General features: G+C 43.4%; 1 protein-coding gene across 4 annotated transcripts in view; it reads left to right on the top strand.

Moving 5' to 3' along the window:
- adgrl1b (adhesion G protein-coupled receptor L1b) overlaps positions 1-9,809 on the top strand; it is a 52,617-nt gene extending 42,808 nt beyond the window's left edge. For 2 of the 4 annotated variants that reach the window (XM_084711212.1, XM_084711204.1), the window contains exons 20-25: positions 1,599-1,767; positions 1,864-2,013; positions 2,756-2,852; positions 2,957-3,067; positions 5,085-5,108; positions 6,814-9,809. In XM_084711212.1, the coding sequence (XP_084567338.1) occupies positions 1,599-1,767; positions 1,864-2,013; positions 2,756-2,852; positions 2,957-3,067; positions 5,085-5,108; positions 6,814-8,798 (2,536 nt within the window). In that variant the 3' untranslated portion in view covers positions 8,799-9,809. The remainder of the gene's footprint in view (positions 1-1,598; positions 1,768-1,863; positions 2,014-2,755; positions 2,853-2,956; positions 3,068-5,084; positions 5,109-6,813) is intronic. The other 2 variants (XM_084711221.1, XM_084711228.1) reach the window with 2 other exon arrangements.
- Positions 9,810-14,451: the final 4,642 nt, after the last annotated feature.

Below are 14,451 nucleotides of genomic sequence, written 5' to 3'. Positions count from 1 at the left end.
GGGAACCAGTGTAAATTACATGGAACAGATGTAATGTGGCCTTTTTTTGTCTCAGTTAAAGCTCCAGCATTTTGTTAATCAGCAGCATGTTGAATAGTTTCAAGTCGAGCCTTCACAGCTTTTGGAAGACCAGAATAAAACACACTGCAGCAGTCTGTTGAGTAAATGAAGGTCAAACCTGAGCAATGCTGCTGAAATGAAACAAAAAACACTCACAGCAAAGAAAAAAGAAGAGCTTGTGTGATTTTTAGTAAAGTTAGCTAAAATAACTAACTAAAATTTGCTTCTTTAGTTGCTGAGTTTTTGTTTTAAGCTCAGGGGAGCTTGAGGATGGTGGCACTCTGTGGTCCAAATCCTTTTTGAACTTGATGTTAGTTACACAAACCCCGTGTGCCCATGTCTGAGCTGTAAAGTAGAAGCAAAGACTAGTATGTAGGAATTAATGACATCCAGCAGTGAACTTGCAGATGGCAAACATCTCGTGTGATCCTCTGCTTCCGAGCATGTAGGACAGGGGCCAAATGAAAATTTTGTTTCTCACAATTGTCTGTTCTTTCTCTTATGAGAAATAAATGAGATTCTTATTTTGAGCTCTCTGAAGTCTCATCTGTTTCTCCTAAACCAACCCCCACCCCAACCCCAGGAGAAAAAAGAAGCGAAACAAAAGAAAAGCAGGAGATCTTTTGATGAGCTCATAGTTGTCTCAGAAGTTTCTCCTTAGTCACAATCTCCCACTGGTCTTAATTTTAGCTCATTTAGCTCACTCACCATGCTGCAGTGGCCTGAAAATGAAAAATGTTTTTTAATATTAAAAAAATATTTAAAAAAATATAATTTGTCTTGTGATTGTTTGAGTTATTGTTTTATATTTGCATAGCCAATATACATAGGATGACAGGTCAGCTTACAGACAGGTGACACCTTCTGGAAACTTTGTTGTGTTTTCCTTTAATTTGTCGCCCTTTTGTAGAATTACGTCATGAAACATCATTTTCGTTGCATGGCACTCAAAGCAGAGCATGATCTGATTTAATGTGATGAAGATGTGAAATACAGCCTTATCATATAGGTGCACATATAGGCAAATTAAAACAAACTCAACTCAAACCAGGTTCAAGTACAAAGACTGATGCCAAAATTGGTCTTTTCAATGGCACTTGTCTTTTCCCTATTCAATTTCTGATGTTTAAGTTCCAGTTTTTTTTAATACAGCTGAAGAAGAAAAAGTAATCCTGTAAACTCTGCAGATACTGCTGTGTCCTGTAACATCTTAAAATATGCAAACTCACCTCCAGTATTAATGTTACACAACCAAGTCCTCTAAATTTTACTACAGTCCCAAAATGCATGGATTAATCTAAAACTCAGTCTAAAGTACCAAAAACAACAATTCTTAATTTCAGGTGATTATACCTTAATGAAAACATACTTATCCATTTCTGACAATAAATCTGCATAAATCTTATGCACTGGACCTTTAATCCTTCTCACACAGAGGCATGAAAATCGAATCAGAGGGGGAAAAAAAAGCATTCCAGCAGATTTGCAGATCGCTTGTCAAAATGAAAATAAAACTTTTTTTTTTCTCGTTTCTGCAGAGCGTGGGCGGTGGGCTCCCTGACGCTGCTCTTCCTGCAGAGCGTCACCTGGTCCTCGGGCCTGATGTTCCTGTCTGCTCCGTCTCTCCTCCTGGCTTACCTGTTCTCCTCCCTCAACACCGCCCAGGCCCTCCTCATCACCATACTGCACTGTACCCTCGCCAGGAAGGTCTGTCGCTTTTCATGTATCATTATATAACTGCAGCAATCTGTCTGTAATGCCATCTTTTGTGACTAAATGAATGTGTTTAAATATGTCGTGCAGGGTCAGAAGGATTATGGCAGATGCCTACGACTTTCTCAGTGCTGCGTCACCTCCTCCTCCAGCTCTCCGGACTCGGTTAAGGGTGCTGCTCTGCGCTCCAACAGCCGCTACACCAGCAGCCAGAGTCGAAGAGCTACAGCTAACAGACAAGTATATTACAATACACAAGTGATGCTTGATATTGTCAGCACATCATCGGTATCAGCAGAAAAAGGCTTTCAAATTAAATATCTGTATCGGCTTGAAGTGCAGATATTTCTGCTGATAAGATGACATTTGTCTGCAGTGTGAAGTGTCTGAAACGGATTTCAAAATTGCTGCTTGTACTATTTACTCAACCATGGGCAGGTGAGGAGGAGCCAATCACATTCCTTCAACACTTCAAACTTAACTGCGTAAAAGCATCATCCAAACCATTACGATGAATTAGTGGAAAAGAAAACAAAGAGAAAAAAAACTGTTAGGAGTAGCTTCCTTATTTTGCCCAGTGAATGTGAACATTTTGACAAGCTTTGTATTTTATTTTGAAAAAGCATTGTACTTTATTTTGAAAAGCTTTTGAAATGCACTATATTTTATTTTGAAAAGCTGTTGAAGGGCTTTGAATTTTATTGTGAAAAGCATTAGCATTTACTTTAAAAAGCACTGCATTTTATGTCTGCATCTACCAGTGGGCCATCACAATAAGAGCAGATCAGAATATGTTATTTCTAGAAGAGACTTGATAATGAAAATATGTGCATGTATCGTTATCAGCATCTGCAATCGAAATGAGTATTGGTGCATTGGATATCAGCAAAAATATAATATCGTGCCATCCTAGAATTCGCTGTACCTCTTTGTCTCTGTGTCTGAGTCAGTGTTGACCTTGTGTGTAATATTTCTGTTCCAGAGTCGCATCAGGAGGATGTGGAACGACACTGTTCGCAGGCAGACTGAGTCGTCTTTCATAGCTGCAGATGTTAACAACACCCCGACTCTTAACCGAGGTAAAGATGATTTTTTTTTTCTTCTTTTAAATCTCAGCGTTGCCTCCACGTCTGTTCAAGATTGTTATATTTATTCTTCTCCCTCCCTCACTCTCCATCCTCAGCTGCTTTGGGGAACCATTTCCTGACTAATCCAGTCTTGCAGACTCATGCTGGAGCCTCTCCTTATGACACGATGCTGGCCCAGGGATACAACCAACCCTTTACCTCCACAGGTACATTACAACTCTTTGTGATTCATCTGTGTTTTTTACACAGATTACAGACTCTCTATATTTATGGTGGTTTATTTTACTGTCAAAAAATCTTTTCTCATGTCTGTCACTAATAATGAAAGTTCAATTTCAATCTTGAAATGCAAAGTATATAAAAAAGAATTTCTTAATGTGGCCGAAGAACTTAGCTCATAAGACAACTTGCAGCAGCAAGGGATGGAGCCCCTAAGGGGACATGGGGCAGTACAAAATAATGTAAATATAACATTAGAAATAAATGGTGAAAAAATGTGTAGGTAGGGGAAAAAAAATCCTATCTTGAAGAGGTTGTATAAAAGACAATTGAGTGACGTTAAAGTTAATGATACACACACGTTATTATGCTGATGTAGGCGAGTTAGGATTCCCAGTAACATTAAGCTTACAAAGTTGCTAATAAAATAAACACAGACTTTTAAAAGGGTAAAGAAGAAGTTAAAGAAATTTCTTCTGGAATATCTTCTCCCAGTGGTTTTGACCTGAAAGCAGAAGTGCTTTTTTCCACTGAAAACATATCTCTGGAGAGAATGCCAGGGAGCAGAAAAGTTTTGCATGACAGTGCAAAGTTTTTGAGGGAGAAAAACTTTTACAAGAAACACGAAAGTCTGTGAAAGTATTTTTTCACCTACCCTTATTGTTTTTTTCCTACCTTGTGTCCCTGCGGGCTCCGTAGCAAGGTTACGAAAGACATTCAGAAGAAAAAAAAAATCCAGCACTGAATCCCTCCAGTTTGTTGATTAAAAGGTGTACAGTATCTGCTGTAAAGGAAGTTCTGTGTTCTTTTCTGAAATACTTTTTGACACAGTTTTGACTGCTTACCTGTGTTTTGCTTGTTTAATAAGTCTGACCTGTACTGGATTTTAAGGGAAATGCTGACATTAATATTGGAGATTTTTAAGGAGAAATCTGTTGTTTATTTACTGTAATTTATTATAAAATGACCATGTTATGTCATCAGAGATTAAGGATACATACAATTGAAATACTCGCTTGTCTGACATCAATGTTGCAGCTGCAATGTCCTCCATTGAAATTTCTATTCTGGGCCAGAAGAACTGTTTTTGTTTGCCTATTTCACATTAATTAGAGTTGAAATTAATGCAGAATATTTGCCGAATGAGTAAGTGCGTATTTATGAGTCCCAATATGTTAATGGATTTAGCAGGCAGTGAGACAGGCAGTCACTGAACTTCAATTACAGAGAGTGTATTTTCAGAGCAGGGGGTTTTTGTTCTCAGGATAATAAGCTTAACTTTACCCTGACAGACAACTGACAGTTGTAAACAGTTGATCACCTTACAGTGCAGAACTCATTCTGGCTTGTTATTGTCAAATTACAATACGCGCTCCTGCAGTGTTTCTGCAGCCTGCCTGAGCTTCCTGGAGTTTCAACCATAGATCAAGCAGTAAAAAGTATTTCAACCAATTTAATATACAGTCTACACCTCCAAGTCGCTATTTGGACTGGAGCACTCATTTTTGGACAAAAAATTGCTACATAGTGTTCCTTTAATCTGATAATTATATAATCTTATATATAACATATAACGATCAACAACATCCAATTTTTTTTCGTTATTTAAGATTTGCTACCATATATACAGAGCAGGGAACAGGTTTTCTCTCATAAACAAACTATGTGATGGCAACACTTTTCCTAAATTAATTTAAATATATATTTTAAATTTCTGTCCCAGAATGTTTTGTTACTTACCGATGCCAGAAAACTTTACTTACATGCCTTGTTCACCTGTAAATCTGTGACCGATAATAATAGGTGGCCTAAAACTTTTGTCCAGTTCAGTTTGTCATTTTTCTCTTTCTGTTCAGTATGAATGAGTGGAATTAAAATCTCCTGACATGTTTTTGTTTTGTACCAGTGTGGTGTTCTGTTTTCCATTTTTGACCTTGAAATGTTTGTCTTTTAAACGTTTTTTGACACTCTCCCTCTCTGTCTCTCTGTCTTAACGTGGACCAGTAGGAACCTTCAGAAACAAACAGAGTATGAGCTCTCCTTTATCGTGCTCACTCGAATCATTGAGCGCCACTTCCTCGTGCACTGTGCTTCAATTCATAGACTACCTGTGCAGTATTTGCACACACAATTTATTCATAGACCATGAAGACATAACATACATCTCCTCCATGAGGCAACATAACTGAACATTTCATCAAAGAATAGCGTTAAAGGGACAGTTCACCCCAAAATCAAAAATACATATTTTTTCTTTGGTCTGTAGTGCTATTTATCCATTTGTACTGTTTTGGAGGGATTGCCTAGTTTTGGAGATATTGGCCATAGAGATATCTGCCTTCTCTCTAATATAATTGGACTAAATGTCACTCGCCTTGTGGTGCTCAAACCACCAAAAACTGTAGAAACCATGACCCATTGCTCAAAATAATCCACTACTGCTACTGTCTCTCTGCTGTAGAATCTCCTGGAACTACTTTAGTATCTACCAGAACTGCTTTCTTTCTAATAGCAAGAAAATAGTTCCTACATGAAACTGCTCACAACAAGATCTGTGGATTAACTAAATATCAATAAATATTGATGCTGAATATTTGAAATGCTTTCAGTAGTCATTTTCACAGTATTGATACTAAGGCTGTCATTTATGATCATTTTAATTAGCAATTAAACTGTTGATAATTTTCTCTTTTAATCAATTAGTAGGTTCATACAATGTCAGAAAATTATGAAAAATGTCAGTCAGTGTTTCCCAAAGTCAAAGATGACATCCTCAAGCATCTTGTCTTGTCCACAACCAAAAGATTTTCAGTTTACTGTCAGAGGTGTAAAGAAACCAGGAAATATTCATATTTAGGAAGATAAAATTTAGAGAATTTGTATTTTTTTTTCTTTTTTTCCCCTTAGGTAATGACTCAAATGGATTAATCAATTGTCAACATACTTGGCTGGTTAATTTAACGATAGATTCAGAATCGATTAGTCATTGCAGCTTGTGTCTATATTCTGGTAACAGGTGCGTTTTCTTGCTGTTTTTCCTTTCCCACAGTAAGTTGACAAATACCGCTACAGTACCCACATAACTCCTGTTTCCATTTTCTTACCTGCAGGGCACAGTCCTCACAGTCTTCTTCTCATCACTCACTCGACTCAATTGTTATATCCGTTGTCATGTTATAACCTTGTTATATCTATCTTTAAATAGAACTATAAAATTTTATGCCCTCAGTGTTCAGGCATTTCTTTCCCCAGTGGAACTGAAAATTGTATCAAATATTGATATTTTTCAACATATCGTTTCAGAGTGAGAAATTCCAGTATGGGGACAACACTACTGTGGATTACCTTGAGCAACTGGGTCATGAGTTTTGGAAAGAGATACTGGTTTTGAATCTTTCAGATGTATTTCTTGGTGCTTTTTTCATCTCAAGCCAGTGCCAGCTAGTTCCATGTTGGTGAAAAAGCAGTCATCTGATATCTCCAAAAGTCTGCAACTCACATCAAAACTATCTAGATGGATAAATAATACTGCAGGCTAAAATGTATTTTGTATTTTTGATTTTGAGGTGAACTGTTCCTTTAATAATGACCTCTTCCTAGTAAAGCCACACCCTCAATAGTTACATAAACCCTGATCTCTGCTCATTAATTCATATGTTCACTCATGTAAATCTCTTCATGTCAGTCTTGTATCCCTGCTCAGTAATCGGTATCTTCCTGTTTCTTCCAACAGAGGGTGGTGTGTCCCAGAGTCAGGAGTCCTGTGGCCTGGACAGTGTATGTCTCAACGGAGGGTACACCCCTAACACCTTCACCCTGCACGGTCTAGGAACCACACCTGGGTCCCGAGCCGGAGTGGTGGGCAGCACTGACCTTCTGAGGGAGGGAGGAGTTGGGATGGGAGGGGATGACATCTCCCCAGCACTCCTTACCCCCCACGGGGCCACAGATATCAGCAGTGGGGCTGGGATGCGTCGTAACCTGTCGGACGCGGCGGCACTAGAGAAGATGATCATCTCCGAGCTGGTGCAGAGCAACCTGAGACCCTCGGTTCCCATGCCTGTTCCCCCTGAACGCTACGGAAGCCTGGCGAGGCCTCACCATCATGACAGGCCGGCTCTCACTCACACTGCCACTTTAACTCGACATGCGCAGCCGCCCCAGGAGGGCTGGGCTGCCACCATGCAGCCAAACGCACGCCACAATGTACAGGAGGGTTGGCCACAAGCGAGGCACCACACGCAAGAGGCTGAGACACATTCCACAACAACGCGCGGACAGGACCACGCCACGACACAACGCTTGCAAGATGGCTGGTCACACTCGCGTGTTTCGGGAGATTCTGAGTCCCGAGAGCTTCTTAAAGACGGGGACAAGTCGTTGCAAGGCACTCTGGGACGCCGGGGGCTCCAGGACAGGCAGCAAGCACGCCCCCCTGATGTGCAGGCTCGGCCCTATTCCACCCTCAGCCGCACCCCTGGTACCCTGTCCCGCCACCGCAGCACAGTGGAGTCCAGCGGAGGGACAGACAGGGACAGGGAGAGAGACAGGGAGAGGGAAAGGGATCGGTACCGAGACAGGCCACTCCCACCTCCTCCTCCCCCTCCCCCGCAGGAGTCCGAGCCCCTGTACAAGGCTCTGGAAGAGCCGCTTTTGATGAAACAGAGGGAGGCGGGTACGGAGACGTGGAGAGGTGGACAGGAAAGAGAGAAGGATGAGACATTTCTCTTAAAAAGAGATGGCATGATGGAGGAATGGAGGGGAGGAACCGAGAGAGGGAGGGATGAGTCTTTCACCTCTCAGAAGAGAGATGGAGAGATGGATGAGTGGAGAGGTGGAATGGAGAGGGGGAGGGAAGAATCTCACCTCCTGGAGAAGAGAGGCGGCAGAATGGAGGTGTGGCGGGGAGGAGCAGAGACAGAGCAAGAGGAGACTTTTATAACGCAGAAGAAAGATTTCGGAATTGATGGATGGAGAGGTGGGATGGAGCGGGAGAAAGATGAATCCTTGTTTTTAAAGGACAGAGATGGATGGAGAGCAGGGGTGGAGCGTGAGACTGAGAAGCAGAAGGATAGAGCGCTAGACGTGTGGAGGGGAGGGATGGATATCGACAGGGACGAATCTTTCTTGTTCGACAACAAAGACGGAGGTCTGGATGCTAGGAAAAGAGGATCTCTTCGTTACCATGGTGAACGAGAGGATTCTGACAGCTTTGCTCTGCCTTTGACCCCCGACCTCGACCTGGACCCTGACTCCTCACCTATCTATGCCCGCGATTCCAACCCCTCCCCACTCTACCCTGGAGACCGCCGCTCGCCACCGCTCAGCATCTTCCCCCGAAGCTCTCCCCCAACGAATATCTTCGCTCCTCGTGACACTAACTCCCCTCCAAACAATCTCTACTCTCGCCACTCCCCTCAAGTGTACAGCCGAAGCAGCTCCCCCCCTCGCTTCTATACCCGCACTTCCCCTCCAACGCTCTCGTACCCCGACAGCAGCCCTGAAGGTCTAGAAGAGGTCAGCCCCAGTGGCCAGCCCCAGCGGCCCGCCCTGGAACTCCCCTACAGCCTTGGGCGACCCCCGCTGGGGCCCCGGCCCAATCACCTGCAGACCTTCTACCAGCCACCGCCGCTGGCGTCCAATGGAGAGGCAGTGTACACAGCAGAGCCCACCTCCGAGGGAGAGGATGGACAGATGCAGCGGGTGACGAGCCTGTGACTAGGGCGGTGGTGATCGGGGCATAGAAACCAGGCAGGAGGAGGAAGATGGCCATAACAACAAATACAGATGATCAAACTGATGGAAATAATGATGATGATAATGATGATGATAATGATGATAGTGATGTTGGCTGATGAAGGTAATGATGACGACATTGACGGCTCCTTCCTGCTTCTATCTCCCGATCACCACGAGACTTCCCCCTTTTCATGTTTTGTTACTTTTCTATAACTGTGATCCATTTATAACTCTTCTTCCTCCTCGTCGTCGTCCTCCTCCTCCTCTCCCTCTTCTCTCTGTCCTCAAACCCTGATGTGTCTTCCCATGTCATCGGTGCTTATCCTTATTTGCCCATCGTCTGAGTTTCTATCAGTTCATCGGCTGGGTGTTTTTCCCTCCCTGTAGCAAGCAAACAGTGTGTCAAAGAAGCACTTGTGTGTTGCCAAAAAATCCTTTCAAAGAACATGTGCATGACTTTATAGTGGCTTTACAAAGCTACATACTGTAGGAGGAAAGTGCTGATGTGCGAGTGCGAGTGTGTAGCTTGATGAGCATGCATGTGTGTAAGAGTGTGTGTGTGTGTGTGTGTGTGTGTGTGTGTGTGTGTGTGCGTGTGTGTGTGTGTGTGTGTGTGAAAGAGAGAGTGTGTGCCTGTATATACATCATTCTTGTATAATTAATGTATCACAGTGAAGCATTTTATCAATATCAACTAGGGGGGCCTCTTACACACATACCCTCCGACTGATTTTGAACTCTTGACCAATCCCATTTTCACATCAAGACCAAAACCTCCGCCCCTCCCCCTCCACCTGCCACTAACTGTCGGTGATGGAACTTGTTGCCATGGAGTTTGCCATAGCAACAGAACTCTTGACTCCAGAACCAGAGATCATATAAAACCTCAGAACTTTTCTGCAACCCCCCTGAGATCCTTGTACATATTGACCTCAAGTGTTCTGATTGTCTTGTATTGCTATTGAAGTTAAAGTAAACATGTGAAATAAATGTTCCTGTCTTTCTCTTTGCATGGATGTACTGACAGAGGGAGGGGCTCTTTTTTAGAAAAAGGAGAAAAATATCTGCAGTGGAAAGGAGAAATGGATGAGGCATATAATGAGGAGAAAAACTCTAAGACTTCGTCTAAGATTTCTTCTAATCAGAGTTTAGCTAAACTAGGGTTAAAGAAAGTAACCCACATTTTAAGTACAAATTAAGCCGAGCTCTGTTAAACAATTAAAAAAGCTAATTTCAAGTTAGCAAAGCCACCTTTATTGATGTAAACCAAAACGCACATCAATATGGAGACACTTGCTATCCAAAAATAAAATAAATACATATATAAAGTAAGTATAAAGACAAGGGAAAACTTTTGGTTGCCAGCTAATAAGTTAACTAGCTAGCTTTAAGGTTAGTCAGCCTACTCATGATGACCCAACAGAGAAGCTTTAATTTGTTTTTTTGTGAAACTTGATTATTGTGCTCATTTCATCTAAAAAAGGCAGTTATTTTAAAAGTTAAACCTCCCAGTTCAAAATTAATACTAGAGCACATTTTAAAGAGAAAAATATCTCCCAAGGGTATTTTGCAGATATTTTTTATTAACTAAAAGGTTAATAAAATATTATGTTGTTTGCCAACTGGCCACACAACGTTAGCTACATTGTTTGCTAGCAAGGTAAAAACTTGCAGTAATAATTTTTTACAAGTTGAACTGCAGTTGTGTAGACTTTTGTCGATCACAAAAATTTTCCACAATAGATAAATGAAGCTGGTTCATTTCTTAAAATATTTACTTATACTAAATAGTTTTACAAGGAAAATAAGTGGAAAATTAAGAGAGAATTATCATTCTTCTGAGCTCTAGCTCGGTGTTTTGGCATCTTTTAGCTCATTATTTTGGCTTAACAGCCCACAACCTTACTGTTTTGGTTCAGTCAAATTGCTCCTAACGACCACATTTCCCAGGCAGCTGTTTTTAGCAAAAATGTTCTGATGAACTGAGTGCCCCCTACAAATGAAGTGAGCGATTAGCTGGGGAACATAGTGGAGCATTAAGCAGCTTAAGAACCAAATATTTTTCTCAAGTGCTGGTGGAGACCAAAAACAGAAACAAAGGAAGGTGATGAATGGATTTACATTCTTCAGGTAACACCACATAAATGATACTAATTATTTGTTTAGTAATAGGCAAATATTTGCTATTATGTTATTAATGTATTGTTTTATTATTATTATTATTACATTAATTTTATGAGGTGATAATATGTAAAATTTGTATTAAAGCTTCTTGCATTGCTTTACAGCAGCCAAACAACCAATTAATGCAAGTTTTTCGAAAGTGTTTTGACATTTAGGACGTACAATAATATTATTTGAAAAGATACATCCATCCATCCATCCATCCATTATCTTCCGCTCATCCGGGACTGGATCGCAGGGGCAGCAGTCTAAGCAAGGATGCCCAGACTTCCCTCTCCCTGGACACTTCCCCCAGGTCTTCCGGGAGGATCCCAAGGCGTTCCTAGGCCAGCTGGGTGACATTGTCACTCCAGCGTGTCCTGGGTCTTCCCCGGGGCCTCCTCCCAGTGGGGCATGCCCGGAACACCTCCCCAGGGAGGCGCCCAGGAGGCATCTGATATAAATGCCTGAGCCACCTCAGCTGGCTCCTCTCGATGTGGAGGAGCAGCGGCTCTACTCCGAGCTCCACCCGGGTGACAGAGTTTCTCACCCTATCTCTAAGGGAACGCCCCGCCACCCTACAGAGGAAACTCATTTCAGCCGCTTGTATCCGAGATCTTGTTCTTTCGGTCATGACCCAAAGTTCATGACCATAGGTGAGGGTAGGAACGTAGATTGACCGGAAAATCAAGAGCTTTGCCTTGCGGCTCAGCTCCTTCTTTCCCATAACAGACCAATGCAACAACCACAATACTGCTGCCGCCGCACCAATCCATCTGTCAATCTCACACAAGACCCCAAGATACTTGAACTCCTCCACTTGAGGCAGGAACTCTTCTCCAACTCGGAGTGAACAAGCCACCTTTTTCCGGTCGAGAACTATGGCCTCGGACTTGGAGGTGCTAATTCTCAATCCAGCCGCTTCACACTCGCTGCAAACCGCCCCAGTACCTGCTGAAGGTCCTGGTTCGAAGGAGCCAACAGGACAACATCAAAAAGCAAAAAGCAGAGATGAGATCCTCTTGTCTCCAAACCGGACACCTTCCGGCCCTTGGCTACGCCTGGAAATTCTGTCCATAAAAATAATGAACAGAACCGGTGACAAAGGGCAGCCCTGCCGGAGTCCAACATGCACCAGGAACAGGTCTGACTCATTGCCGGCAGGGTGCCACGTGCACTGATGGACACCCTTATTTGTGAACATGGTGTTCGTTATGGACAAACTGTGACTAGCACAGAAGTACAATAACAGAACACCACTGGGGTTCAGATCGGGGGGGCAATTCCTTCCAATCAGGCCCCTCCAGGTAACACTGTCACCACCCATGTGGGCATTGAAGTCCCCCAGCAGAAAGACAGAGTCCCCAGTCGGAGCACTTTCCAGCACCCTTCCCAAGGTCTCCAGGAAAGCCGGGTACTCTGCACTGCCGTTCGGCCCATAGGCCGAAGCAACAGTGGGGCACCTATCCCCGACCTGAAGGCGTAGGGCAGCAACCCTCTCGTTCACCGGGGAAAACACGTGGCGGCCGAGCTGGGGGCTTATAAGCAAGCCCACACCAGCCCGCCGTCTCTCACCATGGGCAACTCCAGAGTAGAAAAGAATCCAGCCTCTCTCAAGGAGTTGGGTTCCAGAGCCCAGACTGTGTGTGAAGGTGAGCCCGACTATCTCTAGCCGGTACCACTCAACCTCCCGCACTAGCTCAGGCTCCTTCCCCCCCAGCGAGGTGACATTCCATGTCCCCACAGTTAGGTTCCATGTCCTGAGATTGGGTTGTCGGGGCCCCTGCCCATGACTGCCACCCAAACCACATTGCATCAGCCCCTTCTGAACCCTCCCGTGGGTGGGCCTACGGGAAGGTGGACCCACGTCGCTCTTTTGGGCTGAGCCAGGCGCTCACCTGCCAGCCCCAACCCCAGGCCTGGCTCCACGGTGGGACCCCGGTAATGCCGATCCGGGCGACGTAGACTTTCTTGGTCTTAAAACATCCATTGGGGGCATTGGAACCGCTCTTAGTCTGACCTGTCACCTAGGACCTGTTTGCCTTGGGAGACCCTACCAGGGGCAGCAAGCCCCGGACAACATAGCTCCTAAGATCATTCAGGTTCTCAAACCTCTCCACCACGATAAGGTGGCGGTTCAAGGAGGGGCAAGGGGCAAGGAAAAGATACAATATATACTATACAGTTAGGTCCATATATATTTGGACACTGACACAAGTTTTGTTATTTTAGCTGTTTACCAAAACATATTCAAGCTACAGTTATATAATCAATATGGGCCTAAAGTGCAGACTCTCAGCTGTAATTTGAGGGCATTTACATCCAAATTGGACGAAGGGTTCAGGAATTACAGCTCTTTAATATGTATCCGCCTCTTTTTCAAGGGACCAAAAGTAATTGGACAATTGACTCAAAAGCTGTTTCATGTCCTGCATGGGCTATTCCCTCATTAATCCATCATCGCTTAAGCAGTTAAAAGGTCTGGAGTTGATTCCAGGTGTGGCATTTGCATTTGGAAGGTGTTGCTGTGAACCCACAACATGCGATCAAAGGAGCTCTCAATGGAAGTGAAACAGACCATCTTTAGGCTGAAAAAAAGAAGAAATCCATCAGAGAGATGGTGGAAATGTTAGGAGTGGCCAAATCAACAATTTGGTACATTCTAAAAAAAAAAGAGAGCGCACTGGTAAGCTTAGGAACTCAAAATGGCCTGGACATGTACAGAAGACAATAGTGGTGGATGATTGCAGGATCCTTTCCAATGGTGAAGAAAAACCCCTTCACAATATCCACCCAAGTGGAGAACACTCTCCAGGAAGTAGGTGTATCGGTATCTAAGTCTACCATAAAGAGAAGACTTCATGAGAGCAAATACAGAGGGTTCAGCACAAGGCATAAACCATTAATCAGCCTCAAAAACAGAAATGCCAGATTTCTAAAGAAGCCAGCCCAGTTCTGGAACTGTGTTCTTTGGACAGATGAAACTAAGATCAACCAGTACCAGAATGATGGGAAGAAGAAAGTATGGAGAAGGGTTGGAACAGCTCAAGATCCAAAGCACACCATATCTTCTGTAAAACATGGTGGAGGCAGTGTGATGGTATGGGCATGCATGACTTCCAGTGGCATTGAGTCATTAGTGTTTATTAATGATGTGACAGAAGACAGAAGCAGCCAGATGAATTCTGAAGTCTATAGGGATATAATTTCTGCTCAGATTCAGCCAAATGCAGCAAAGTTGGTTGGACGGTGCTTCACAGTACAGATGGACAGTGACCCAAAACATACTGCAAAAACAACCCAGGAGTTTTTTAAGGCAAAGAAGTGGAATATTCTGCCATGGCCGAGTCAATCACCAGATCTCAACCCGATCGAGCATGCATGTCACTGGTTAAAGACAAAACTTAAGACAGAAGGACCCACAAACAAGCAACAACTGAAGACAGCTGCAGTAAAAGCCTGGAAAAGC

Source organism: Lutjanus erythropterus, chromosome 3, assembly GCF_056507025.1.
Source record: "Lutjanus erythropterus isolate fLutEry1 chromosome 3, fLutEry1.hap2, whole genome shotgun sequence".
NCBI classification, from domain to species: Eukaryota; Metazoa; Chordata; class Actinopteri; order Lutjaniformes; family Lutjanidae; genus Lutjanus; species Lutjanus erythropterus.
Note: the sequence above shows the minus strand (reverse complement) of the source record. Positions and strands in the feature narration are given on the sequence as shown.